Here is a 21,886-nt window from a genome sequence, read left to right as displayed (position 1 = left end):
ATATGGCTCAAGGATTTTGAAAAGTCATGGGATCCTGTAAGATTTTTACTATGTAGTACTCATAGCAATTCTCAGGATACAATTCTAAATTCCTAGAAGTGCAGGATCAGATTAGAACAAGTCAGCATGGATTTAGTAAGGGGAGGTCGTGCCTGACCAACCTGTTAGAATTCTTTGAAGAGGTAACAGATATGTTAGACCAGGGAAACCCAGTAGATGTTATCTATCTAGACTTTCAAAAGGCCTTTGATACGGTGCCTCACGGGAGGCTGCTGAGCAAGGTGAGGGCCCATGGTGTTCGAGGTGAGCTACTGACTTGGATTGAGGATTGGCTGTCTGACAGAAGGCAGAGAGTTGGGATAAAAGGCTCTTTTTCGGAATGGCAACTGGTGACGAGTAGTGTCCCGCAGGGTTCAGTGTTGGGGCCGCAGCTGTTCACCTTGTATATTAATGATCTGGATGAAGGGACCAGGGGCATTCTGGCGAAGTTTGTCGATGATATGAAGATAGGTGGACAGGCAGGTAGTACTGAGGAGGTGGGGAAGCTGTAGAAAGATTTAGACGGTTTAGGAGAGTGGTCCAGGAAATGGCTGATGAAATTCAATGCGAGTAAATGTGAGGTTTTGCACTTTGGAAAAAAGAATACAGGGCATGGGCTATTTTTAAATGGTGAGAAAATTTGTAAAGCAGAAGTACAAAGGGATCTGGGAGTGGGAGTCCAGGATTCCCTAAAGGTTAACTTGCAGGTAGAGTCCATGATTAAGAAAGCGAATGTAATGTTGTCATTTATCTCAAGAGGGTTGGAATATAAAAGCAGCGATGTGCTTCTGAGACTTTATAAATCTCTAGTTAGGCCCCATTTAGAATACTGTGTCCAATTTTGGGCCCCACACCTCAGGAAGGACATATTAGCCCTGGAGCGTGTCCAGCGGAGATTCACACGGATGATCCCTGGAATGGTTGGTTTAACGTATGATGAATGGCGAAGGATCCTGGGATTGTACTCATTAGAGTTTAGAAGGTTGAGGGGAGATCTAATAGAAACTTACAAGGTAACGTATGGCTTAGAAGGGGTGGACGCTCGGAAGTTGTTTCCGTTAGGCGGGGAGACTAGGACCTGTGGGCACAGCCTTAAAATTAGAGGGGGTACATTTAAAACTGAAATGAGATGACATTTCTTCAGCCAGAGCGTGGTGGGCTTGTGGAATTCATTGCCGCGGAGTACAGTGGAGGCCGGTACGTTGGACTCCTTCAAGGCAGAGATCGACAAATTCTTGATCTCAGAAGGAATCAAGGGCTCCGGGGCTTGTGCAGGGAAGTGGAGTTGAAATGCCCATTAGCCATGATTTAAATGGCGGAGTGGACTTGATGGGCTGAATGGCTTTACTTGCACGTCTATGTCTTATGGTCATATGGATATCTAGCACAGACCTCCAAGATTTGACAGCAGCAGTCTTATATAATTTGAAAGTTAATAGATTTGAAACATTATCTGTTGATGAACTCTGCAGGTTGGTGATAGGGTGCTCTCAATACAATGTAGGTGTGGCCAATATTGCCCTGCATCCGGGTGAGGCCAGCAATGGAAAAGAAGCTGGCTGCCTGAGCTGCTTGACTCTCCTTGTCACAGCACAATGATATGAACAGCTGTAACCCAGAAGATATGCATCACTTTGATCCCTTAATGCATTTGTGGATAGAGGTTTGGGAAATAACATACAGGCTGCTCTTTGGAGCAAGTCAGTAGGATAAAAATTCAGAGGACAGTGGTGACCTTGACTAGAATGGGATGGCCACCCAATATATCTGAGCACAAATCCTTCTGTAGCAGCTGACACAGTTTGTTAGTGGTCTAGGACATCCCAAACTGTAGCCTGTGCTATCTTTCAGAAAGTTGAAGTAAATGCACAGTGAGACCTATAAATGATCATTCTTCTGTGCCTTATTTGGTGAATTTTCACCTGCTGCTTCTCCTGCATGAGGCTGTGCAGTAGTTGCTGATGGATGGTGTTCTTTCTGGCCTTTTGACAAAAGTGTAACTGCTTTCATCTTCTATGTTGTCTTCAGATTTGAAGCAACACTACAATGATTCCATCCTCAGCTGTCTTCCTGTCAGATGTGTGAGCAGTTAATATGTGGAGAAGGTCAGAAAGATCAGAGTTTTATTGAAGATATTCCTGAGCCCTTGCATCCATCACAATAAAGTCTTGTGTTGTGTCTTCACACATCATGGGGAGGCCAATGTCGTACCTCCCTTAAAGGCTGTGAAATTTGTCACGGCTCTGAGATTTGTTACCTTGTCAAAATATACGCAGCACAACCAAAAGGAGGGATAGAATCCTGACAGTCAGCTATAACTGTTCCCTCAGTGAGGTAGTGCAATGATGACCATCCTAGACTTGTATTGCTCACCTCTGGCAGAATTCCAAGAGCTGCTCCACGATGATTCCTTTGACCATTATTGAACAAACCCCTTGGGCTGATCTTCTTCCACTCCCTGAACTGACTTGGTCTGACAGCTCTGATTATGCATCCCTCAGTCCCTGGAATGGATGTTTCCACAATCCCCTGACTGACCTACTTGTAATCTCAGACAGATAGCACTTGACCAGCAGGACTGTCTGTCCTCTAATCCCTAGATTCCAAGTACACAGATCCTTGACTCTGGTAGGGTACCCAATTGACTGTGACACCAACCCCTTGAACTGGCATTGAGTAAGTCCCTTGTCACAGTCCCCCTTGACGGAAAGTGGTCCCTCTTGGCCCCATAAACTCAGCTTTGATCTTCTGACATGTCCATTTATGTGAAGGACAGGCAGCATTTTCACTGCACTTGTTGCTGGTGCATGCTTCGGTGCTACATTGATGTAACCCATTGACTTTCCCAAGTCATTGACTGTTCACTGCTCTCCACCTTCACTAGCTGCCTGCTTCTCCCTCTGTGTTTTTAAAAAAATATCAAGCACATAGGCTGGCAGCCTTGAGGCAAGTACAAAGCTATTAGACACATACTATGTAGACACAGAAAATGTGTGTGTATTCTCATGCACAAAATGAGGTGACTAACATGAAAATTGTACTTATGTCTGAACTCCAGAGTAAAGTGTTGAAAAATCAAAGTAGTGTTGAGTTAGTCTGAGGATGGGCATAATGAGGTGGTTTCCTGCTGCTGACTTGTATGGACCGAAGAGGGAGGCGGGAACAGAGCATGCAGTGTTATTTTGATTGAAACATGGTTGCATAATAGCTGGGACAAGCGATTGCAAATAGCAGCTGCCAGAAGCCTGCTGTGCCTGAGATAATGGGAACTGCACATGCTGGAGAATCCAAGATAATAAAGTGTGAAGCTGGGTGAACACAGCAGGCCAAGCAGCATCTCAGGAGCAGAAAAGCTGACGTTTCGGGCCTAGACCCTTCATCAGAGACCTCTCTGATGAAGGGTCTAGGCCCGAAACGTCAGCTTTTCTGCTCCTGAGATGCTGCTTGGCCTGCTGTGTTCATCCAGCTTCACACTTTATTAGCCTGCTGTGTCTTACATGTTGTGTCATTTGGTTTCTTTGGGAAACAGAGGAGAATTGAAAGTGGTATAGAAATAAGGTGAGGTAGGAAATAAGATAGTTGCTTCTCAATAGCAAGGTGCTGAAGTATTCAATTTGTGCTTAAGGGGAAGACTACGAAAATTGTTGTATTTCCCATTGTTCTCACCGTCGACCATGCAGTAACAAGGGGAGAAGTTCAGTGCATTAACTTGTTCCTTTCTCTCCAAAGGGGTTGCCAGATCTGCCGAGTATTTCAGTATTTTTATTGTTTTCATTTCCAACGAATTTTTTTGCTTTTGAAAAGAGAATCAATGTTGATAGTGATCAACCCCCAAGCTTTTAATAGTCGGTTTAGTTTATCTAATTCATGAATGTGGATGTATGTAGTTGAGTATTTATTTGGGCTGCTGTTCTACTCCCTGCACATATCAAAAGGGTGTGAGGCTAGCTTGACATTGCTATTTTTCTTTCTCCCTTCAGCTCTTGTATGCTGTATTTTGATGCTGGGATGGTCAGCATTGTGAATACCATTTTCAGTTTCTGTGAGCTGCCTTTTAATGTACTGGCATCATATCCTGTTTTCTGTTCTACCTCACTAGAATAGTATGCTTCTTATCAAGCCTTGTTTTTCCAGAGTCATTACAAAAGTTAAAAGTTCCATAAAAGTCCACAAAATGAGCCAATTTGCCAGTCTTTTTTCAGAGCTAGATTGACAGAAAGCATGGAATGGGTTTTCATATTTAACAGGAATGATTATTATGAAAAAAATAGATTCTTGTCACAATTATGAACCATCAATACCAATTTTCATAGGGAAAACTCTAATACCCTTATAAACTTCCCCTACACACACTTACCAGCAAAATATAAACTTGTACTGTGGGAGGAGGGAAAGACTGAGAAAGCAGTTCAATATTTCCTGTCCACAGGTCTCGCTGAGATCAATCTTTGGGATCATCAGGACCTGCTGCGCCTAAATCTTCATTTTCTAGGCACTTTCACATGTTTGCAGAAGGTGAAAGGCAACTGGTTCATGCTTCTAAACTATGACTTATTGGTTAAAAGGCACAGTCTATAGCAACTGATGAGATAATTAAATTGGCTTTCTTTATACAACAGAGAAAATGACAGCTTCTTTTACAGACATGCAAAGGCTTCCGACCCAAAAACTGTTCAGCTACCTGGAAGATAATCACGTAATTGTTGGTAGGCAGAAGGCCTTTGTCATTGACAACTAATCACCATTCACAGATCTATCAGCTACTTGTCAACTGAATTTCCTTTTGGTTACATCCCTGTGCTCATCTGCAACAATGTTGCCACTGCTTGACTAAGTAGCAGTGTAAACAGCATTTATAATGAATGAAAGGTAAATTGTTATTAAAAGTGAAGTAATCCTCTCCATAATCCCTAATTTATAAAACCGTCCTTTTCTCATTTCAATCCACAATCAAAATATAGAAAACTAAAAAGACATGTTCTTCACAGTGCAAACATGGACATTACTTTTTGCCTTTTATGAAGCTTACTCTCTGAAGAAATTGGAGTATGCCCGGGTCTGCACTTCTATAATTGAATCTAAGAATGTCCCTTTCCGGATATTTGTTGTTGTTAGCTCATTAACTGCATCACATGTTTTAATTACTTTCTTACTAAATACTATTCCTGTTTTTCAAAAAAAGTCTTAAGTTAAAAATATTGATTGTTTGAAATGCAAAAACATATTATTTTGAGCTTCAATATTCTTGGAAAAATACATGTATGTATTTAAACTATTTAAATATGGTTATGACAACTCAAATTACAAATAATAAGCACGTAGTATTTTTGGAACAAATAATTTATATTTCATGTGTTTTGACTATTTATTAAATTATTACAATTTTGTTCTCTTTGATTCATTTGATTTTGCTGTTCTTGACCAGTTCATTACAGAATAAAAGTAATTTATTTTTGCCTAAGAATTTATTTTCTTCTCTGAACTCTAGGCACTATGGGTTGGATTAATTGTTGTAATTTACAGGCTAAGATGCTGTATTGTTCTATTACAGATAAGCGTCTTTGAGGCATGCCGCTACTGCTCTTCCAGCTAATACTCCCCAGGGGCAGGTTGACCTACCCCTCTGTCAAGAGACAAGACTTTCTGCTGAGCAATAGTTTAAGGAGCTAAGGCAACAACATCTTCAATCGCCTTTCTACCCCACGTTTTCTATGTTATACATGATGTACTAAATCAATTTCTGCAGGACATGAATTTATTTGGAATTTGAAATCAGACTGCATTCTGAATACTGGATGAAGGACTTGGAAATTCTCGTGCATTTTATTTTTAACTTGACTGTCAAAGTGAAATCTGTTCGAAATAATGCCATCACAGAAACAACAAAGCTGAAGTGACTCCCAAATTTCCTGTTTTCTGGAACAACATTGTTGAAAGACTTTGTTTTCTTTCTCTTTCCCTCAAATTCAGAAAAAAAGAACATTTATTTGAGGTTCCTTATTTGAGGTGTACTTCCAGTCATGGCTATTACAGTCACAGTGTTTGTACTAATGCTTTGTAGTAGAACTGTGAGTGAAAGTCAGCAATGGAACTACCCAGCAGAAACTGAAACATTGGATTTTGGATCAGTCCCTGTTGTGAACTATGAGTCTAATGTATATTATGATCCTGGAATTATAGGATTCTTATTTCAACTGGCACGCACTTTCCTCCATGTAGTGCAACCAAATAGCTTTCCTCATGGTAAGTATAATTAATGAGTGACTGTACATTTACAATTATATTGTCTGCTTTATCTGCGCTACTACTAATTACTATTATAGTATCGCTTCCTATTTTGCTTTACTTCAGGATGGGTATTAATGAAAGTTCTCTGTTGCCTTAACATAAATATGTCCATCTTTACCTGTGACTATGTTATAAATTCAGTAATTCCTGTGTGGTTAGTTAGCTAACGTTTTGATTGCAATCATGTTTTTTCTCTATTTAGTAGATATTTGGAAATTCAGTAATGTAGTTCATTAAATATGTTTATATTGTCTTATATTTAAGTACTGTTATGTACTATTTATTCTCATTAGATTTTGAGGTAAACTGTTTTGGAAAAACATTGCAATTGATTGAAAACATTTACCTAAAAATTATTCGCACACAGTGATGAGTTGGCTACATTGTAAATGAAATTCAGTTTTCTTTTGGTACGTTCACCTCCATCCGCATTTGTAATATAAGTAGATGATTGGATACAAGTGCTACTCCTGCAAATGGCTGGTAAATCCAGAGATTACGTGTGGCTGTCTGAGTCACCTGATATAATTAGTAAATCCTATAAGCTCCTCTACCATATGTTGCTATGGTTATTATGAATGTCTTATCTGGAATAGAAGACTGGCAAATGATTTAAAATACAATGCCTATCTGAGTGCTGTAATAAATTTTAATTCCTTGTTCCTGGAAACATTGTGCATAACTCTTAAAATTTGCTATAATCATAATAAGATTACACTGTATTACACAAAATGTTATATCATAAAGTATAAAATTGCTACATAATTCGAACGTAGTGAGGTACAAGATGAAGGTTACTCAGTTCTCTTTATGATGCATTGTTATTATTTTCAATACATTGTATGGATGACGAGCATGTATTTGTCAGAACTGCTTATGTATCTCAGGAAAATCAGAATTTCCACTATTGGGGTGGGGCACTGTATTTTGATTCAGCAGCAACTCCATGAACAATTCCCTTGACTTCCTGAAGAGGTTAATCTTATTAAAGTCATTTAGCAGGTTGAAACAAATATATACTAAATGAAAAATATTTTCTGTTTGAATTTTATTGAATTTACTTAGGGTTTTAGAGATTTGTAAGTTAAAAGAATTCTCCCAACTGCCCCAGACACTTTCCAAAGTCTGGAAATAAAACACTTAAATTCAAAAGTAAATGCTTAAGTCGTACAGAACACATTGCTCCAGTAACATAAATAAGAAACAGGAGCAGGAGGAGGCCATTCAGCATTTCAAGCCCAGTCTTCCATTTGGTGAGATCTTCGCTGAATGTCGCCATCAACACCATTTTTAGGTATTATACTTGTATCCCTTTGTGTTCTCATTATGCAGAAGAGTATTGATCTCAATCTCGAACATACTCAACAACTGAGCTTCCACAGCCCTTTAGGGAAGAGAATTCGAATGATTTATACCTTCTGAGTGAAAAAATTCCTCCTTGTCTCAGTTCTAAATGACCTTGCTTTTATTCTTTGTTGCCTGGTTCTAGGCCCAATAGTCAGAGGAGGCAGTTTTCCTGCATCTACCCAGCTGATCCCTACAAAAAAATTTGTACGTTTAAATGAGATGACCTCTTAGTCTTTGAAACAAAAGAGAATATAGGCACAGTTTATTTAATCTTTTTTTCTCAATCTGACAATCCCTCTTGCAATGACTGCACACTTCTTTTTCAATCTATAAACTGGAATAGAAGTTGGGCATTGCTAAATAGCTGAAATATCAGCAGAATTTTGCAACTTGGAAAAAATCAAGTCATGTGCATTTTTAGCTGTGCAGGACCCTGTTGCTTTTTGAAGCAGTGAGATTGTTACTTTGTCACTTTGAGACAGTGGCACTCGGAGTTTTGGGTTAAGGAAAAATCAACATGACAGCCCTTGGACTGGTCCAACTGGAGTTTGTTACAGATCTGGAATTGCAAGAATCTTCAGAGTTGACAAACAGAAAACTTCTGTCTTTCCGTTCTCTCGGTGTGAATGAAAAACAAGAAACTTAAAGAATTCTAATACAACAAAAGATCTAGGTACACCAGCTCAACTACTGAAGTGAAGTTTGACCATTGGTTTACAGATAACAGCATGTCATCATTTTAAAATCAAATGGAACTGTGAGGGACAATTTGACCTACCTCTGTGATCTGGACTTTTGATCTTCAGATGTTATATATTTCCAGCCATAACATTTGTGTCAAATGACCAATTTGTCTTAATGGTGAATTGGTGTGAGAGTATAGTTGGTGTTTTTAAATGAAGGAGTTTAAGTTGCATTAGCTGAGTAATCATTTATTTTCTCTGCCATTTGTTAAAATTAGGTATGTTTAAAATAAATAGTTATTTTCTGCTCATGACAAACCCTGGTGTAAATGGCTTTCGTCCAGACTGACAGTCAGGAAAATTGGTCATCTTGGTGATATAATAGATATTCGCACATTTGTGATGGCTTGTGAAACTGAGGTTTGCTTTGTTGCTGCAGTTTTTCCGGCTAGGTCATGACACTCCTATTTGTTGAAAGATAAAGGGTTGGCTTTTATCATTTTACATTTATAGTTACACTGCATGATGTAGCTTTAAAGAGATTGTTCTATAACTATCTCAACTATTTGTCTCTTATATTTCTTTTCTGCCAATCAACCCAGATTTGCCTGTCACCTAAACAGGATAACTCGGAGTCTTGCTTAGCGGCCATAGTCAATGATGTTCAACTCTTTGTGACTGGTAAATGGCTTTCCAATTATTTCAGTGTGGGGTTTCCTTCCTGAAGATTATAATGGGTAATTGGACAACCTACAGCTTCATATACTGCACTGTGACAATACAAGAAGAAAGTATTCTACATACAACCCACTGTTAGGATCAACTTCATACAAAGTTCTGTATTTCGTATGATGTATAATGACGTGCATTTATATAGCCTTTTACAGTAACAAATTGCCCCAATGGACTTTGCCTGAGTGTTTTGAAACAAAATTTGTTTGACAAATTGTTTGAGCTACATAAACTGATATAAAAGGAGACAAAGCTCAGTTAAAGTGACAGATTTTAAGGTGCATCTTAAAGTGTGAAAGAGTAGTGAAGAGGCTAGAGAGGATGTCCAGAGATACTTGAAGCCAGACGACAAAGGCAGCAGCTGTGCATGTTACTGCTGGGTCAGACAGCGGTGCATGTTTCTTTCTCTGTTTGAATCACTACCCATGTGGTCACTGCCTTTTTCTGTCTTCCTCCTTTTTAAAGTGTTGTTATTTTGATTTTTTTTGCCAAAGTCCCAAAACAATGCAACAGTTTAGCAAACACCTAATTACTCTCCTAGAATTTGAGGAAATCAGCTCTAGTACTGCAAATGCCTCAAGAAAGGACAAACTCTTTCATCCACAAGTTTTTCTAATTTTCCATCTTGGATGGTCTTGTAGTAAATCTCTAAATTTGCCAAAATAAACATCTCTATAACCATCCAGTTTAATGGTTGCAACATTTTGCCATTTACTTTGCATGGACAAACCAACAGCTCATTCATTTTTAAAACTTTTTTCTCTCATGTTTTATTTCTAATCCCTATGCATGTGTGTTGACTTTTACGCTCCCTTATGTTTGAGCAATTCACAAACCCACTCTTTAATCAACCTTAGTCAAATTGTCTCCCTTTTAAAGCATGTATTAGAGTGGGGAGAGGTATGCATGAGGGAAAAATCCTGTGTTTTATGTTGACCTTATTGGGACCAAGAAACAGAGGGGTGCAATAAAGAAAGATCAGTTCCTCCTTTCTTACCCAGGAAAAAGAAGCACACAGAAACAGGCCTTTCAGCCCAAGACTGAGCGGGTATATGATGCCTTTCTAAGCTAAAAACATTTTGCCTGCACATGGCCCATATGCCTCTATTCCCTGGCTATTCATATACCTATCTTTTAAATATTGCCATTTTTTATCCACCTCTTCTGGCAATGCATTTTGGGCACTTCCCAGCCTCTCTGTAAAAGGAAATTGCCTCACATAGCTCCTTTAAACTTAGCCTCTTTTACCTTAAACCTATATCCCTTATTTATTGACATTTCTACCCTAGGAAAAAGACTCCAATTATCCATGTCTGTTATAATTTTGTAAAGTTCTATCAGGTCACCCTTCATCCTTTGGTGTTCAAGTGAAAACAAACCAAGTTTTTCCAATCTTTCCTCACAGCTCATATCCTCCAAATTAGGAAAAGCCCTGGTAAACCATTTCTCTTCAAAACCTCCACAACCTCCTTGTCGTTTAGCAACAGAACTATACACAATATTCCAAATATGGCGTAACTAAAGTTCTATATAGCTGCAACATTGACTTGGCAAATTTTATATTCACTGCTCCACTAACAAAGTCAAGCGTGCCATCTGCTTTCTTGACCACCTTATCTGTTTGTGTTGCCACTTCCAGAAAACGATTGAACCTATATGCAAAGATCCCTATGTTTGAGCTGTGAAGAGTTTGCCATTTACCATATACTTCCCACCTGCATTACATCTTTCAGACTACATCACCTCAAATTTGTCTGGCTTAAACTCCATTTGCAATTTCTCTGCCCAAGTCTCAAGGCTATCTGTATCCTCTGGGGAATCCTCCACATTATCCACAGCTCCTCCAATCTTCTTGTGTTACCTGTAGATTTACTCGACAATCCACATATTTCTTCTACATTTTTACAAACAACAGGGGGCCAAGCAGTGATCCCTGCAGAACACCACTGGTCACAGATCTCCAGTCGGGAAAAAACCCTTCCACCGATAGTCTCTGTCTTCTATGACCCAAGCTAGTTCTGTTTCCATCTTACCAGCCTATAAAGTGGCCAAGAGCACTGGGAAATCAGAAGATTGGGAAGGCTACAAAAACAAACAGAGGATAACAAAGCGAGAAATAAGGAAGGAGAGGCTCAAATATGAAGGTAGGCTAGCTAGTAATATTAGAAATGATAGTAAAAGCTTATTTCAATACATAAGAAACAAACGAGAGTCAAAAGTAGATATTGGGCCGCTCCAAATTCATGCTGGAAGGCTAGTGATGGGAGATAAGGAAATAGCTGAAGAACTTAATAAGTACTTTGCATCAGTCTTCACAGTGGAAGACATGAGTAGTATGCCAACAATTAGGGAGAGCCAGGGGGCAGAGTTGAGCACAGGCATTACAAAAGAGAAAGTGCTAGAAAAGCTAAAAGGTCTAAAAATTGATAAATCTCCTGGCCCCGATGGGCTACATCCAAGAGTTCTGAGGGAGGTGGCTAGGGAAATAGTGGAGGCTTTGGTTGTGACCTTTCAAAAGTCACTGGAGTCTGGGAAAGCCCCAGACAATTGGAAAATTGCTGTTGTAACCCCTTGTTTAAGAAAGGATCAAGGCAAAAGCTGGAAAATTATAGGCCGATTAGCCTAACCTCAGTTGTTGGTAAAATTCTAGAATCCGTTGTCAAGGATGAGATTTTTAAATTCCTGGAAATGCAGGGTCAGATTAGAACAAGTCAGCATGGATTTAGTAAGGGGAGGTCGTGCCTGACAAACCTGTTAGAATTCTTTGAAGAGGTAACAGATATATTAGACCAGGGAAACCCAGTGGATGTTATCTATCTAGACTTCCAAAAGGCTGTTGATACGGTGCCTCACGGGAGGCTGCTGAGCAAGGTGAGGGCCCATGGTATTTGAGGTGAGCTACTGACTTGGATTGAGGATTGGCTGTCTGACAGAAGGCAGAGAGTTGGGATAAAAGGCTCTTTTTCGGAATGGCAACTGGTGACGAGTAGTGTCCCGCAGCGTTCAGTGTTGGGGCCGCAGCTGTTCACCTTGTATATTAATGATCTGGATGAAGGGACCAGGGGCATTCTGGCGAAGTTTGTCGATGATATGAAGATAGGTGGACAGGCAGGTAGTACTGAGGAGGTGGGGAAGCTGTAGAAAGATTTAGACGGTTTAGGAGAGTGGTCCAGGAAATGGCTGATGAAATTCAATGCGAGTAAATGTGAGGTTTTGCACTTTGGAAAAAAGAATACAGGCATGGACTATTTTCTAAATGGTGAGAAAATTTGTAAAGCAGAAGTACAAAGGGATCTGGGAGTGTTGGTCCAGGATTCTCTAAGGGTTAACTTGCAGGTAGAGTCCGTGATTAAGAAAGCGAATGTAATGTTGTCATTTATCTCAAGAGGGTTGGAATATAAAAGCAGCGATGTGCTTCTGAGACTTTATAAATCTCTAGTTAGGCCCCATTTAGAATACTGTGTCCAATTTTGGGCCCCACACCTCAGGAAGGACATATTAGCCCTGGAGCGTGTCCAGCGGAGATTCACACGGATGATCCCTGGAATGGTAGGTTTAACGTATGATGAATGGCGAAGGATCCTGGGATTGTACTCATTAGAGTTTAGAAGGTTGAGGGGAGATCTAATAGAAACTTACAAGGTAACGTATGGCTTAGAAGGGGTGGACGCTAGGAAGTTGTTTCCGTTAGGCGGGGAGACTAGGACCTGTGGGCACAGCCTTAAAATTAGAGGGCGTACATTTAAAACTGAAATGAGATGACATTTCTTCAGCCAGAGAGTGGTGGGCTTGTGGAATTCATTGCCACGGAGTGCAGTGGAGGCCGGTACGTTGGATTCCTTCAAGGCAGAGATCGACAAATTCTTGATCTCAGAAGGAATCAAGGGCTCTGGGGAGAGTTCAGGGAAGTGGAGTTGAAATGCCCATCAGCCATGATTTAAATGGTGGAGTGGACTTGATGGGCTGAATGGCCTTACTTCCACTCCTATGTCTTATGGTCTTTTGGTCTTCATCTTTTGTATCAGCCTACCATGAAAGACCTTGTCAAAGGCCTTGATAATGCTCGTAAAGACAACATCCACCACTCTATCCTCATTAGTCAATCTTGTCACTGCCTCAAAAACTTAATCAAGTTGATGAGACGCAAGTTTCTCTGCACAAACCATTGCTAATAAGCCCATATTTCTTCAAATGTAAGTAAACTCTATCCCTAAGAATTGTCTTTAATAATTTCCCTGCCACTGATGCAAGATGCAACAGCCCATAATTTCCTGGATTCTCCCTGTTGCTGTTCTTAAAGGAAAAGTGTTGGGATTCTGTAGCCCTGTTGGACCTCTACCATGACTAAAGAAAATACAAAAGTTATTGTACAAGGCCCCAGCAATTTCCTCACCTGCCTTCCTCAGCATTCTGGGATAGATCCCATCAGGTTCTGGGCAATGTCTGCCTTCATGCTTTTCTAAACACCTAATACTTCCTTTTGAATACTGACATCAACATGAATATCAACCTATCACTGCTGGGACTGACTATCCACCATGCCTTCCTCCTTTGTGAATATAGATGGTAAATTATTTGTTAATGACCCTACCCACTTCCTGTTGCTCCACACATAAACTTCTTCCTTTGACCTTGGATAGACCCAACCTTTCCTGAGCTATCTTCTTGCTCATTATACATGTTTCAAACACCTTCCTTAATCCTGTTTGCCTAAGACATTTCCTGGCTGCTTTTAGCCCTCCTATTTCCTTGTCTGAGTTCTTTTCTGTTATCTTTGTATTCTTTGAGCCTCTGTCTTTGTTTTCCTAAATGTTATGTATGTCTCCTTTTTCTTTTTAACAAAGCTCTCAGTTTCTCCTTTCATCCACGATTCCCAAATCTTGTCATCCTTATCCTCCATTTTCACAGGAACATGCTGGTTCTGAACTCCAATCAATTGGCTTTTAAAAGATTCTCACATGCCAGATGCAGATTTTCCTTCAAACAGCTGGCCCCAATTTACATTCCCCAGTTCCTGTCTAACATGGTGGTAGTTTGAGGTTGTTGACTTGCTCGCTCAGCTGGCTTGTTTGTGTTCAGACATTTTGTAGTCGTGCTAGGTGATGTCATCAGTGGTGCCTCCGACGAGGCAATGTTATTCTACTCCACTTGGAACTGTTTGGTCCATTATGGTGAGTAGTGTCATTTTGGTTTTGATCTGTATTGGTTTGTACATGGGGTCCAATTCCAAATGTTTGTTGATTGCATTACAGGTGGAGAACCATGACTCTAGGAATTCCTGTGAGTGTTTATGTTTAGCTTGGGCTGCTATGATTACTTTGTCCCAGTTAAACTAATGGCCTTCATTGCCTGAGTGTACTGATTTAAGGAGAGGTTCTTCGTGCCGTTTTGCTGCCAGCTGATATTTATCCAACAAGGTGACCAAAGTAGCCCAAGCCAAACATAGACATACACGGGAGTTTCTAGAGGCATGGTTCTCCACCCGTAATGCAATCAACAAACATTTGGATATAGATCAGGATCAGAAATGACAATGCTGACTATAATGGACCAGGCAGTATAAATTCCAAGCGGAGTAGAATAATATCACTTAATCGGAGGCTCTACTAATATGCCACCTAGCATGGTGATGAAACATCTGAACGAGAACAGGCCAGCTCAGCGAGCAAATCAAAAACCTCACCCACAACCTAAGCTACAGATCTTTGCCAAAACTTTAAATTGTGGTAGTTTGCTGTCCCGTAATTTAATGCTTTCACTTGAGGACTAGTCTTATCCTTATCCATGAGTAATTTAAAACTTACAGAATTACGGTCTCTGTGATTGTAATTGATTATAATCTATTGGAAACTTTCACTTGGGGCAGTCATAACACTGCCCATAAAAGTTCTTGTTTTAATTGCATATGATTACCTAATCACAGAAGTGTTATAGAGCAGAAGGAGTCCATTCATCCCTTTGTGTTTGCATTTGTTCTGTATATGAGCATTTGTGCCTAGTGCCAGCCACTTGTTTTTTAATCTATAACCTTACCATTACTTTTATCCAAACAATCATATCTTGCCCTCTTGAATGCTTCAACTGAACCTGCCTCTATTACACTTCTGGGCAGTGCATTCTATACCGTGACTACTTGCTGAGTGAACTCCACGACAAACCTTCCTGCAGCCTGGAAAATATCTATTGATCATTACTGCCTTTCCTATCACTTGGTCAACTTTTAATTCATATTGCTGCTGATCCTTTTTGTCCATGACCTATTACATTCCTTAGTCTGTTGTGCGGCATATAACAAACACCTTCTGAAAGTCTAAATATACTATACCAATGGTGTTACCTTCATCAAGACACATTGTCACTTGTTCAAAAGAGCCTCCAGCAAATTAATTAAGCATGATTTTAGAAATTCATGCTATTTCTAATCAACCCACCTTTTCCACGTGATGAAAAATTCTATCCCAAATAATTCACTGTAGGTAGTTCCCCACCTGTGAAGTTAACCTAACTAGTCTGTAATTGGTGGGCTTGTCCTTACAACCTTTCTTGAACAAGGCCATAATATCTGCAATTCTGTGGTCTTCTGGCACCTCCCCTGAATTCAGAAGACTGAAGGATTGTGACCAATGCCCCGCAGTTTCCACTCTCACTTCCTTCAAAATCCTTGGTTTCAAACCCGGTACTTTGTCTCCTTCAATAGCAACAGTCTGCCAAAACTTCTGTCAAATCAATTTTGAATCCTTTTAGTGATTGAGTTGTTGGCTACCATGATGCCAAGAGGTCTGAGTAGTCTGGCAGTCATTTCTGAAATGTCTTTGATGTAGGGGAGAGTGGTTATTGTTTCTGGGCACGGTTTGTCTGTTTGTTTTGCCCAGAAATCATAGCCCACAAACCCACCAACACACTAAAACAGCAGCTAATGAACTTAAAAGACCCTATACAGACAACAAGCAAAACGAATGTCATTTACAAAATACCTTGCAAGAACTGTGACAAACACTACATTGGACAAACAGGCAGAAAGTTAGCCACCAGGATACATGAACATCAACTAGCCACAAAAATACATGACCCACTATCACTAGTATCCTTACATACAGATGAGGAAGGACACCACTTTGATTGGGACAACACATCCATCCTAGGACAAGCCAAACAGACATGCACGAGAATTCCTAGAAGCATGGCATTCCAACCGGAACTCCATCAATGAACACATTGATTTGGAGCCCATCTACCACCCTCTGAGAAAACGAACAGGAAATGACATCACCAATGCAGGAAATGACATCACCAACCCAAGGAAATCTAAACAGATAAATAGAAAGTGGGACATATGATCAGTGAGCCTCCGGTGAAGCGCTGGTGTTGTTACCTAGAATGGTGATGAAACGTCTGAAAATGAACCTTCCAGCTCAGCGAGCATACTCACATCCAGAACCTCAACCCGAGCTACAAATCTTCTCAAAACCCGCTACTATTGTATAATGTTGGCTGTAATTTCCTTACCAATCAGTTCTTCTACATCCTTTCCTTAGTTGGTGGTTTATAGATTATATCTAGCAATTATAATTATGTCCTTTTGCTTCCTTAGTTTTGGCTAAGTTGATTGCTGGGCCCGCTGAGACATTATCTTTGTCTAGCATTACAATGTACTCCTTAGCCAATACTGGTAACCTTCCTCCTTAGATAACAAAGCGTGAAGCTCGGTGAACACAGCAGGCCAAGCAGCATCTTAGAAGCTCAAAAGCTGACGTTTCGGGCCGAGACCCTTCGGGGCTCGGCTTAGGTACCATCTATTTAAATCCTGTGCTTTGGTAACAAAATCTGAAAAAAACATTAACTTCCACATGTAATCTTGTGACATCATCTTTGCCTCACCACCATCTTAGGGGCATTCCAAAGTATCTGAGAAAATCTAACAAACAGCTACTTTCAAGCTTTCTTTGTATACTAGACTAGCAGAATTCCTGAACAGTTTTATTTACCCTCAAGATGATCTCTCACTTTAAAAAAGGGCTCAATATATATGTTGCCCACTTTCAGTCTATATATACGAAACAACTCCATTGTCAGAGGCTGAGACCTGGTTAATTTGGGAACAAATGACCTACAACTCATTCCTGAGGCATTAAATTCTGCTGTACAACATATACCATTGTTTCAAAGCAACAGGATTCCAGCTTGTACAGTTGTGTAGTTAAAATATTAGTGTCCTATTTGCAATTTAGCAGAACATTCCAATCTAGATGCACCATGACAAACACACCATGATAATTTGAAACATATCAATATAACAGAGTCACTAGTATACATAAGATTTTTTTTTGACATCTCTTTCATTTTGACAGGACCAGTTAAGACTTAAAAGAAACATCCATAGACCAATGCCTCAGCAATAGAATCAGATAGTATAATTTCTTTGTTGTTGCACTAAATTTTTATGAAACATTTGTCCTCAGCTGGATTATTGCATCAAATTAAAGAAGAATTTTAAATCCTTGGAGATGGAAAAGAGAAGGTTTCCTACTGTGTTATGAGAGATCATAGAATTGTTGAATCTCTATGGTGTAGAACAAGGCCATTCGGCCCCTGGGAGTGTATTGATCCCCCCAGGCCTAGACCCTGACACCATCCCCGTAACCCTTCATTTACCATGACTAATCCATCTAGCCGACACATCCCGGGACACTGCAGGGCAATTTAACATGACCAATCCACCTAACCTGCTCAGATTCACCGCCTTTATTAAATAGTGACACAACATTAGCCAACCTCAAGTCTTCCGGCACCTCAACTGACTATCGAAGATACAGATATCTCAGCAAGAGGCCCAGCAGTCCCTTCCCTATGGGGGGAAAACTAGACCACTCAGAGGAAACCCATGCGGACATGGTAAGAACGTGCAAAGTCCACACGGTCAGTCACCCAGGGATGGAAATGAACTTCAGCCCCTGTCACTGTGAGACAGTAGTGCTAACCACTTATCTGCCGTTCCACCCCATATGAAATGAGGGACTGGTGTAGAGAGACTAGAGAAATTGTAGTCCCTCTTTAAATATTTGCTATTCTCTTTGAGGTTTGGGCATTCATTAATTTGTTAATCCTATTAATTACTTCTTACAATTAACTCATAGGGCTGCGGGGGCCAGTCGTTGCTGCTTGGGCCAGCAGTTATTGCCTGTCCATAACTACCCTGAGATGGTGGTAGTGAGCTGCCTTCTTGGACTATTGTGGCCCTTATGCTGTTGATAGACCAAATCAACACTGGATTTTGACCCTGTGACGAAGGAACAAAGATGTGTTTCCAAGTCAGGATGGCACATGTCAGGTATAGACAGTAAAAATCCAGTGATTCTCTAAAAGGGTACGAAAGCAGTGTGAGTATACTTAAGAAGGAAATCAGGAGGTCAAAAAGGGGACGTGAGATAGCTTTGGCAGGTAGAGTTAGGAAGAATCTAAAGGAATTCTACAAATACATGAGGACAAAAGGGTAACTAGGGAGATAATAGGGCCCCTTAAAGATCAGTAAGGCCACCTATGTGTGGAACCGCAGGAGATGAAGACACTAAGTGGGTATTTTGCATCAGTGTTTACTGTGAAGAAGGATCTGGAAGACAGAGAATTTGGGAAAATAAATAGTGACATCTTGAAAAATGTCCATATTATGAAGAGGAGATGCTGGATGTCTTAAAATGCATGAAGGTAGATAAATCCCCGGGATCTGATCAGGTGTACCCTACAAATCTGTGGGAAGCTAGGGAAGTGATTGCTGGGCCTCTTGCATATTTGTATCTTCAATAGCCACAGGTGAGGTGCTGGAAGGCTGGAGGTTGGCTCATGTTATGCCACTATTTAAGAAAAGTGGTAAGAAAAAGCCGGGTAACTATAGGCTGGTGAGCACAGCTGAAATATATAGTTTCAATCATTGAAAATCCCACTTACTTTCCCAAATAGTAAGTTTGTCAAGCATTGCACTCACTGCTTTGAAACTAGGGACAGCATATAACTTCTGCCTTGTTTCAATATTTGCATCATTTTATCCTTTTTTTAAATGTAGGTGGATTAATCTAGGTGGTAAATATGTTTTTAAATATTGTTTGCAGGTGATAATGTTTACAGTTTATCAAAATAACTCCCAGTTGCTTAGTTTCTCCCCTGGCTTAGCCCCAGGTTTTGAACTTCTGAAAAATATGTTATTTTCTCTAAGTTGTGATATAGCCTGACTTCATTATTTTTCTCTGTTGTTGGGGCACACGCAATACTTTAAAATGCATCCCCCAGCTATGATTGCACCTATGCCACTTTGAAATGACAAAAATAAGGAGAACAATATTTCACAATCATACAGAAATGACCCCAAATACAATCTTTCCACAAGTTAAATGTGGTTATAACATAGGTAAGTATTCGTACAAAAAGGTCAGTGACATCTGCCTCTAGAAATGAAATCTTAAGCTGATTTTACAACTCTCTTCTATACTAGTAAATGAATTCTAATATGATTTGTGCTATCCAGTGACTAATACACAGTTTATTTACATCAGCAATGCTGCTTCATTATTTTTGTTGTCCATATTATAGTGCAAATTATCAATATAATATATTGGTGAATTTTGGGGACTATTTATGCATGGGGTGCAGGCTATTTGTAAAATAATGTCGTCAAGGTAAAAAGTGAGTCATAGCCTCTTTGGCCCTGACCCCTCAATAACAAGGAGCTACATGGGATTTCTTTAAATCATAAGTTATTGTAATTATCAAAGATGTTTAAAGGACATAGAGGCAGCGTTCAAAAATATTTTGCGAAGGAGAACTGAAAACACAAAATCCTTCTAATTTGGTAGTCTTCCACTTTCAATTCACAGATTTCTCTGAATTAGACTTGCAGCTAAAATTATTATGAAAAATAATTGAGTGGTGATGTCCTTCTGGACTGGTTGTGGACACACAATGTGGGCTTCACTGTCAATTTCTTTTGCGTCTATGAATGGTTCAAAGATGATCTTCGTGAGGTGTTCAAGCATTTATTACAGAGCAGTTTTTAACAATAATCTCAGACTAATTAATTGGTTTAATCTCTATCTAAATCTGGGCCAATGTAAATGAACCCAAGGGAAGGTTGGAAATAAAGTGAATATAATCCTGGCTCCTCCATAACTTTAGTATACATTGGGGTTTTATAGATGGCTGTAATGCGTTGTAATAGACTTTCACTATGTCTATTCAGATGGGATAGTTCTGGTAATTCTGTATTTTAAAAGTATTTATTTGGCAACATAGTTGTGCTTTAATCTTTTAAAATCCTAGTTAATTATTACTGGAGTTCTCTAATCAAGTATGAACAGGCTATGCTAAGCTTACATCGTATGGGGTTTGTTCGGTATCTTAATGATCTGATACCTGTTCCATTGTGAACTCAGTTACATCCAGAATATGCAGAGTTAGTATTTTTTGCAGCCAGTTGTTGGGAGTAGCTTATTATAGCATTTTCTGTCACTGTTACTGTGGAGACCAGGTGTTGGCTTCACTAAGCTGATAATCGTAAGATTCATTTGTTTGCGTGATATGCACAACAAACCTTATGCTGTACTCTTTGCCTTTATTGTTTACCTCTTGTGTATGAATTCCAAGTTTCTTTGCATATAGCAGAGCTATAGTCATGCAGAAAAATGGAAAAAATCGAGTCTCTAAGGACAAAAAATTCACAAATGTGGATCGAAGGTTCTCCTTTTGTAAATTCCTACATGATTGAACTATGGATGGTTGGAAGTGGGAGGCCTTTAAAAGAAGATAACAAGAGTGCAGAGACAATATGTTCCTGTTAGGGTGAAGGGCAAGGCTGGTCGGTGTAGGGAATACTGGAGAAATTGAGGCTCTGGTCAAGAAAAACAAGTAGGCATACGTCAGGTATAGACAGCTGAGACTGTGTGAATCCCTAGAGGAATATAAAGGCAATAGGAGTATACCTCAGAGGAAAAACAGGAGACAAAAAGAGGACATGAAATATCATTGGCAAATAGACTCTCTTTGGATTCTCCTTAACTGTATCAGTACAGAATGGGCAAAAATGTAGCTAGGGAGAGAAATGGGCATCTTAAAAATCAACATGGCCATCTATGTGTACAACCATAGAAGATAGGTGAAATGCTAAATTAACATTGCATTAATATTTACTTTCTAGAAGAACGTAAAAGCAATGGAACTTGGGGAAATAAAGAGTGATAGCTTGAAAAAGAATTCATATTTCAGAAGAGGAGATGCTGGAGGTCTTAAAATGCATAAAGGTAGATAAATCCCCAGGTTAACACTGTGGAGCTGGAGGAACACAGCAGGTAGGGTGATATCAGAGGAGCAGGAAAGTTGACGTTTTGGAGTTGGGACCCAACTTCTGAAGACGGGTCCTGACCCGAAACATCAACTTTCCTGCTCCTCTGAAGCTTCCTGCCCTGCTGTGTTCCTCTAGCTCCACACTGTGTTATCTCTGACTCTAGCATCTGCAGTTCTTACTATCTCTGAGACAAATACCTGGCACCTGATTAAGTGTTTCTGAGAACTTCATGGGAAGTTAGGGAGGAGATTGCTGGGCCTCTTGCCGAGATATTTGTATGATTGACAACCATGGGTGAGATGCTGGAAGACTGTAGGTTTGCTAATGTGATGCCATTATTTAAGAAAGGCTATAAGGATATGCGGGGGAACTATAGACCAGTGAGCCTTTCATCAGCGATGAGTAAGTTGTTGGAGGGAATGCTGAGAGACAGGATTTACATGCATTTAGGAAGGCCAGGAATGATTAA

At 39.9% G+C, this 21,886-nt stretch overlaps 1 protein-coding gene across 18 annotated transcripts in view; it reads left to right on the top strand.

The window, feature by feature from the left end:
• The window catches only part of LOC125458783 (prominin-1-A-like), a 240,952-nt gene that overhangs the window by 19,356 nt on the left and 199,710 nt on the right, over window positions 1-21,886 (top strand). For all 18 annotated transcript variants that reach the window (XR_009445857.1, XR_009445860.1, XM_059646712.1 and 15 more), the window contains one exon: window positions 5,591-6,282. Coding sequence is in view for 16 of the 18 variants with exons in the window: in XM_059646712.1 (XP_059502695.1) it covers window positions 6,060-6,282 (223 nt within the window). In the remaining 2 variants the exon portion in view is untranslated. The remainder of the gene's footprint in view (window positions 1-5,590; window positions 6,283-21,886) is intronic.

Source organism: Stegostoma tigrinum, chromosome 1 (genome assembly GCF_030684315.1).
Source record: "Stegostoma tigrinum isolate sSteTig4 chromosome 1, sSteTig4.hap1, whole genome shotgun sequence".
In the NCBI taxonomy this organism is placed as follows: domain Eukaryota; kingdom Metazoa; phylum Chordata; class Chondrichthyes; order Orectolobiformes; family Stegostomatidae; genus Stegostoma; species Stegostoma tigrinum.
The sequence above is the reverse complement of the archived record's forward strand: the minus strand, read 5'-3'. Positions and strand labels throughout refer to the sequence as shown.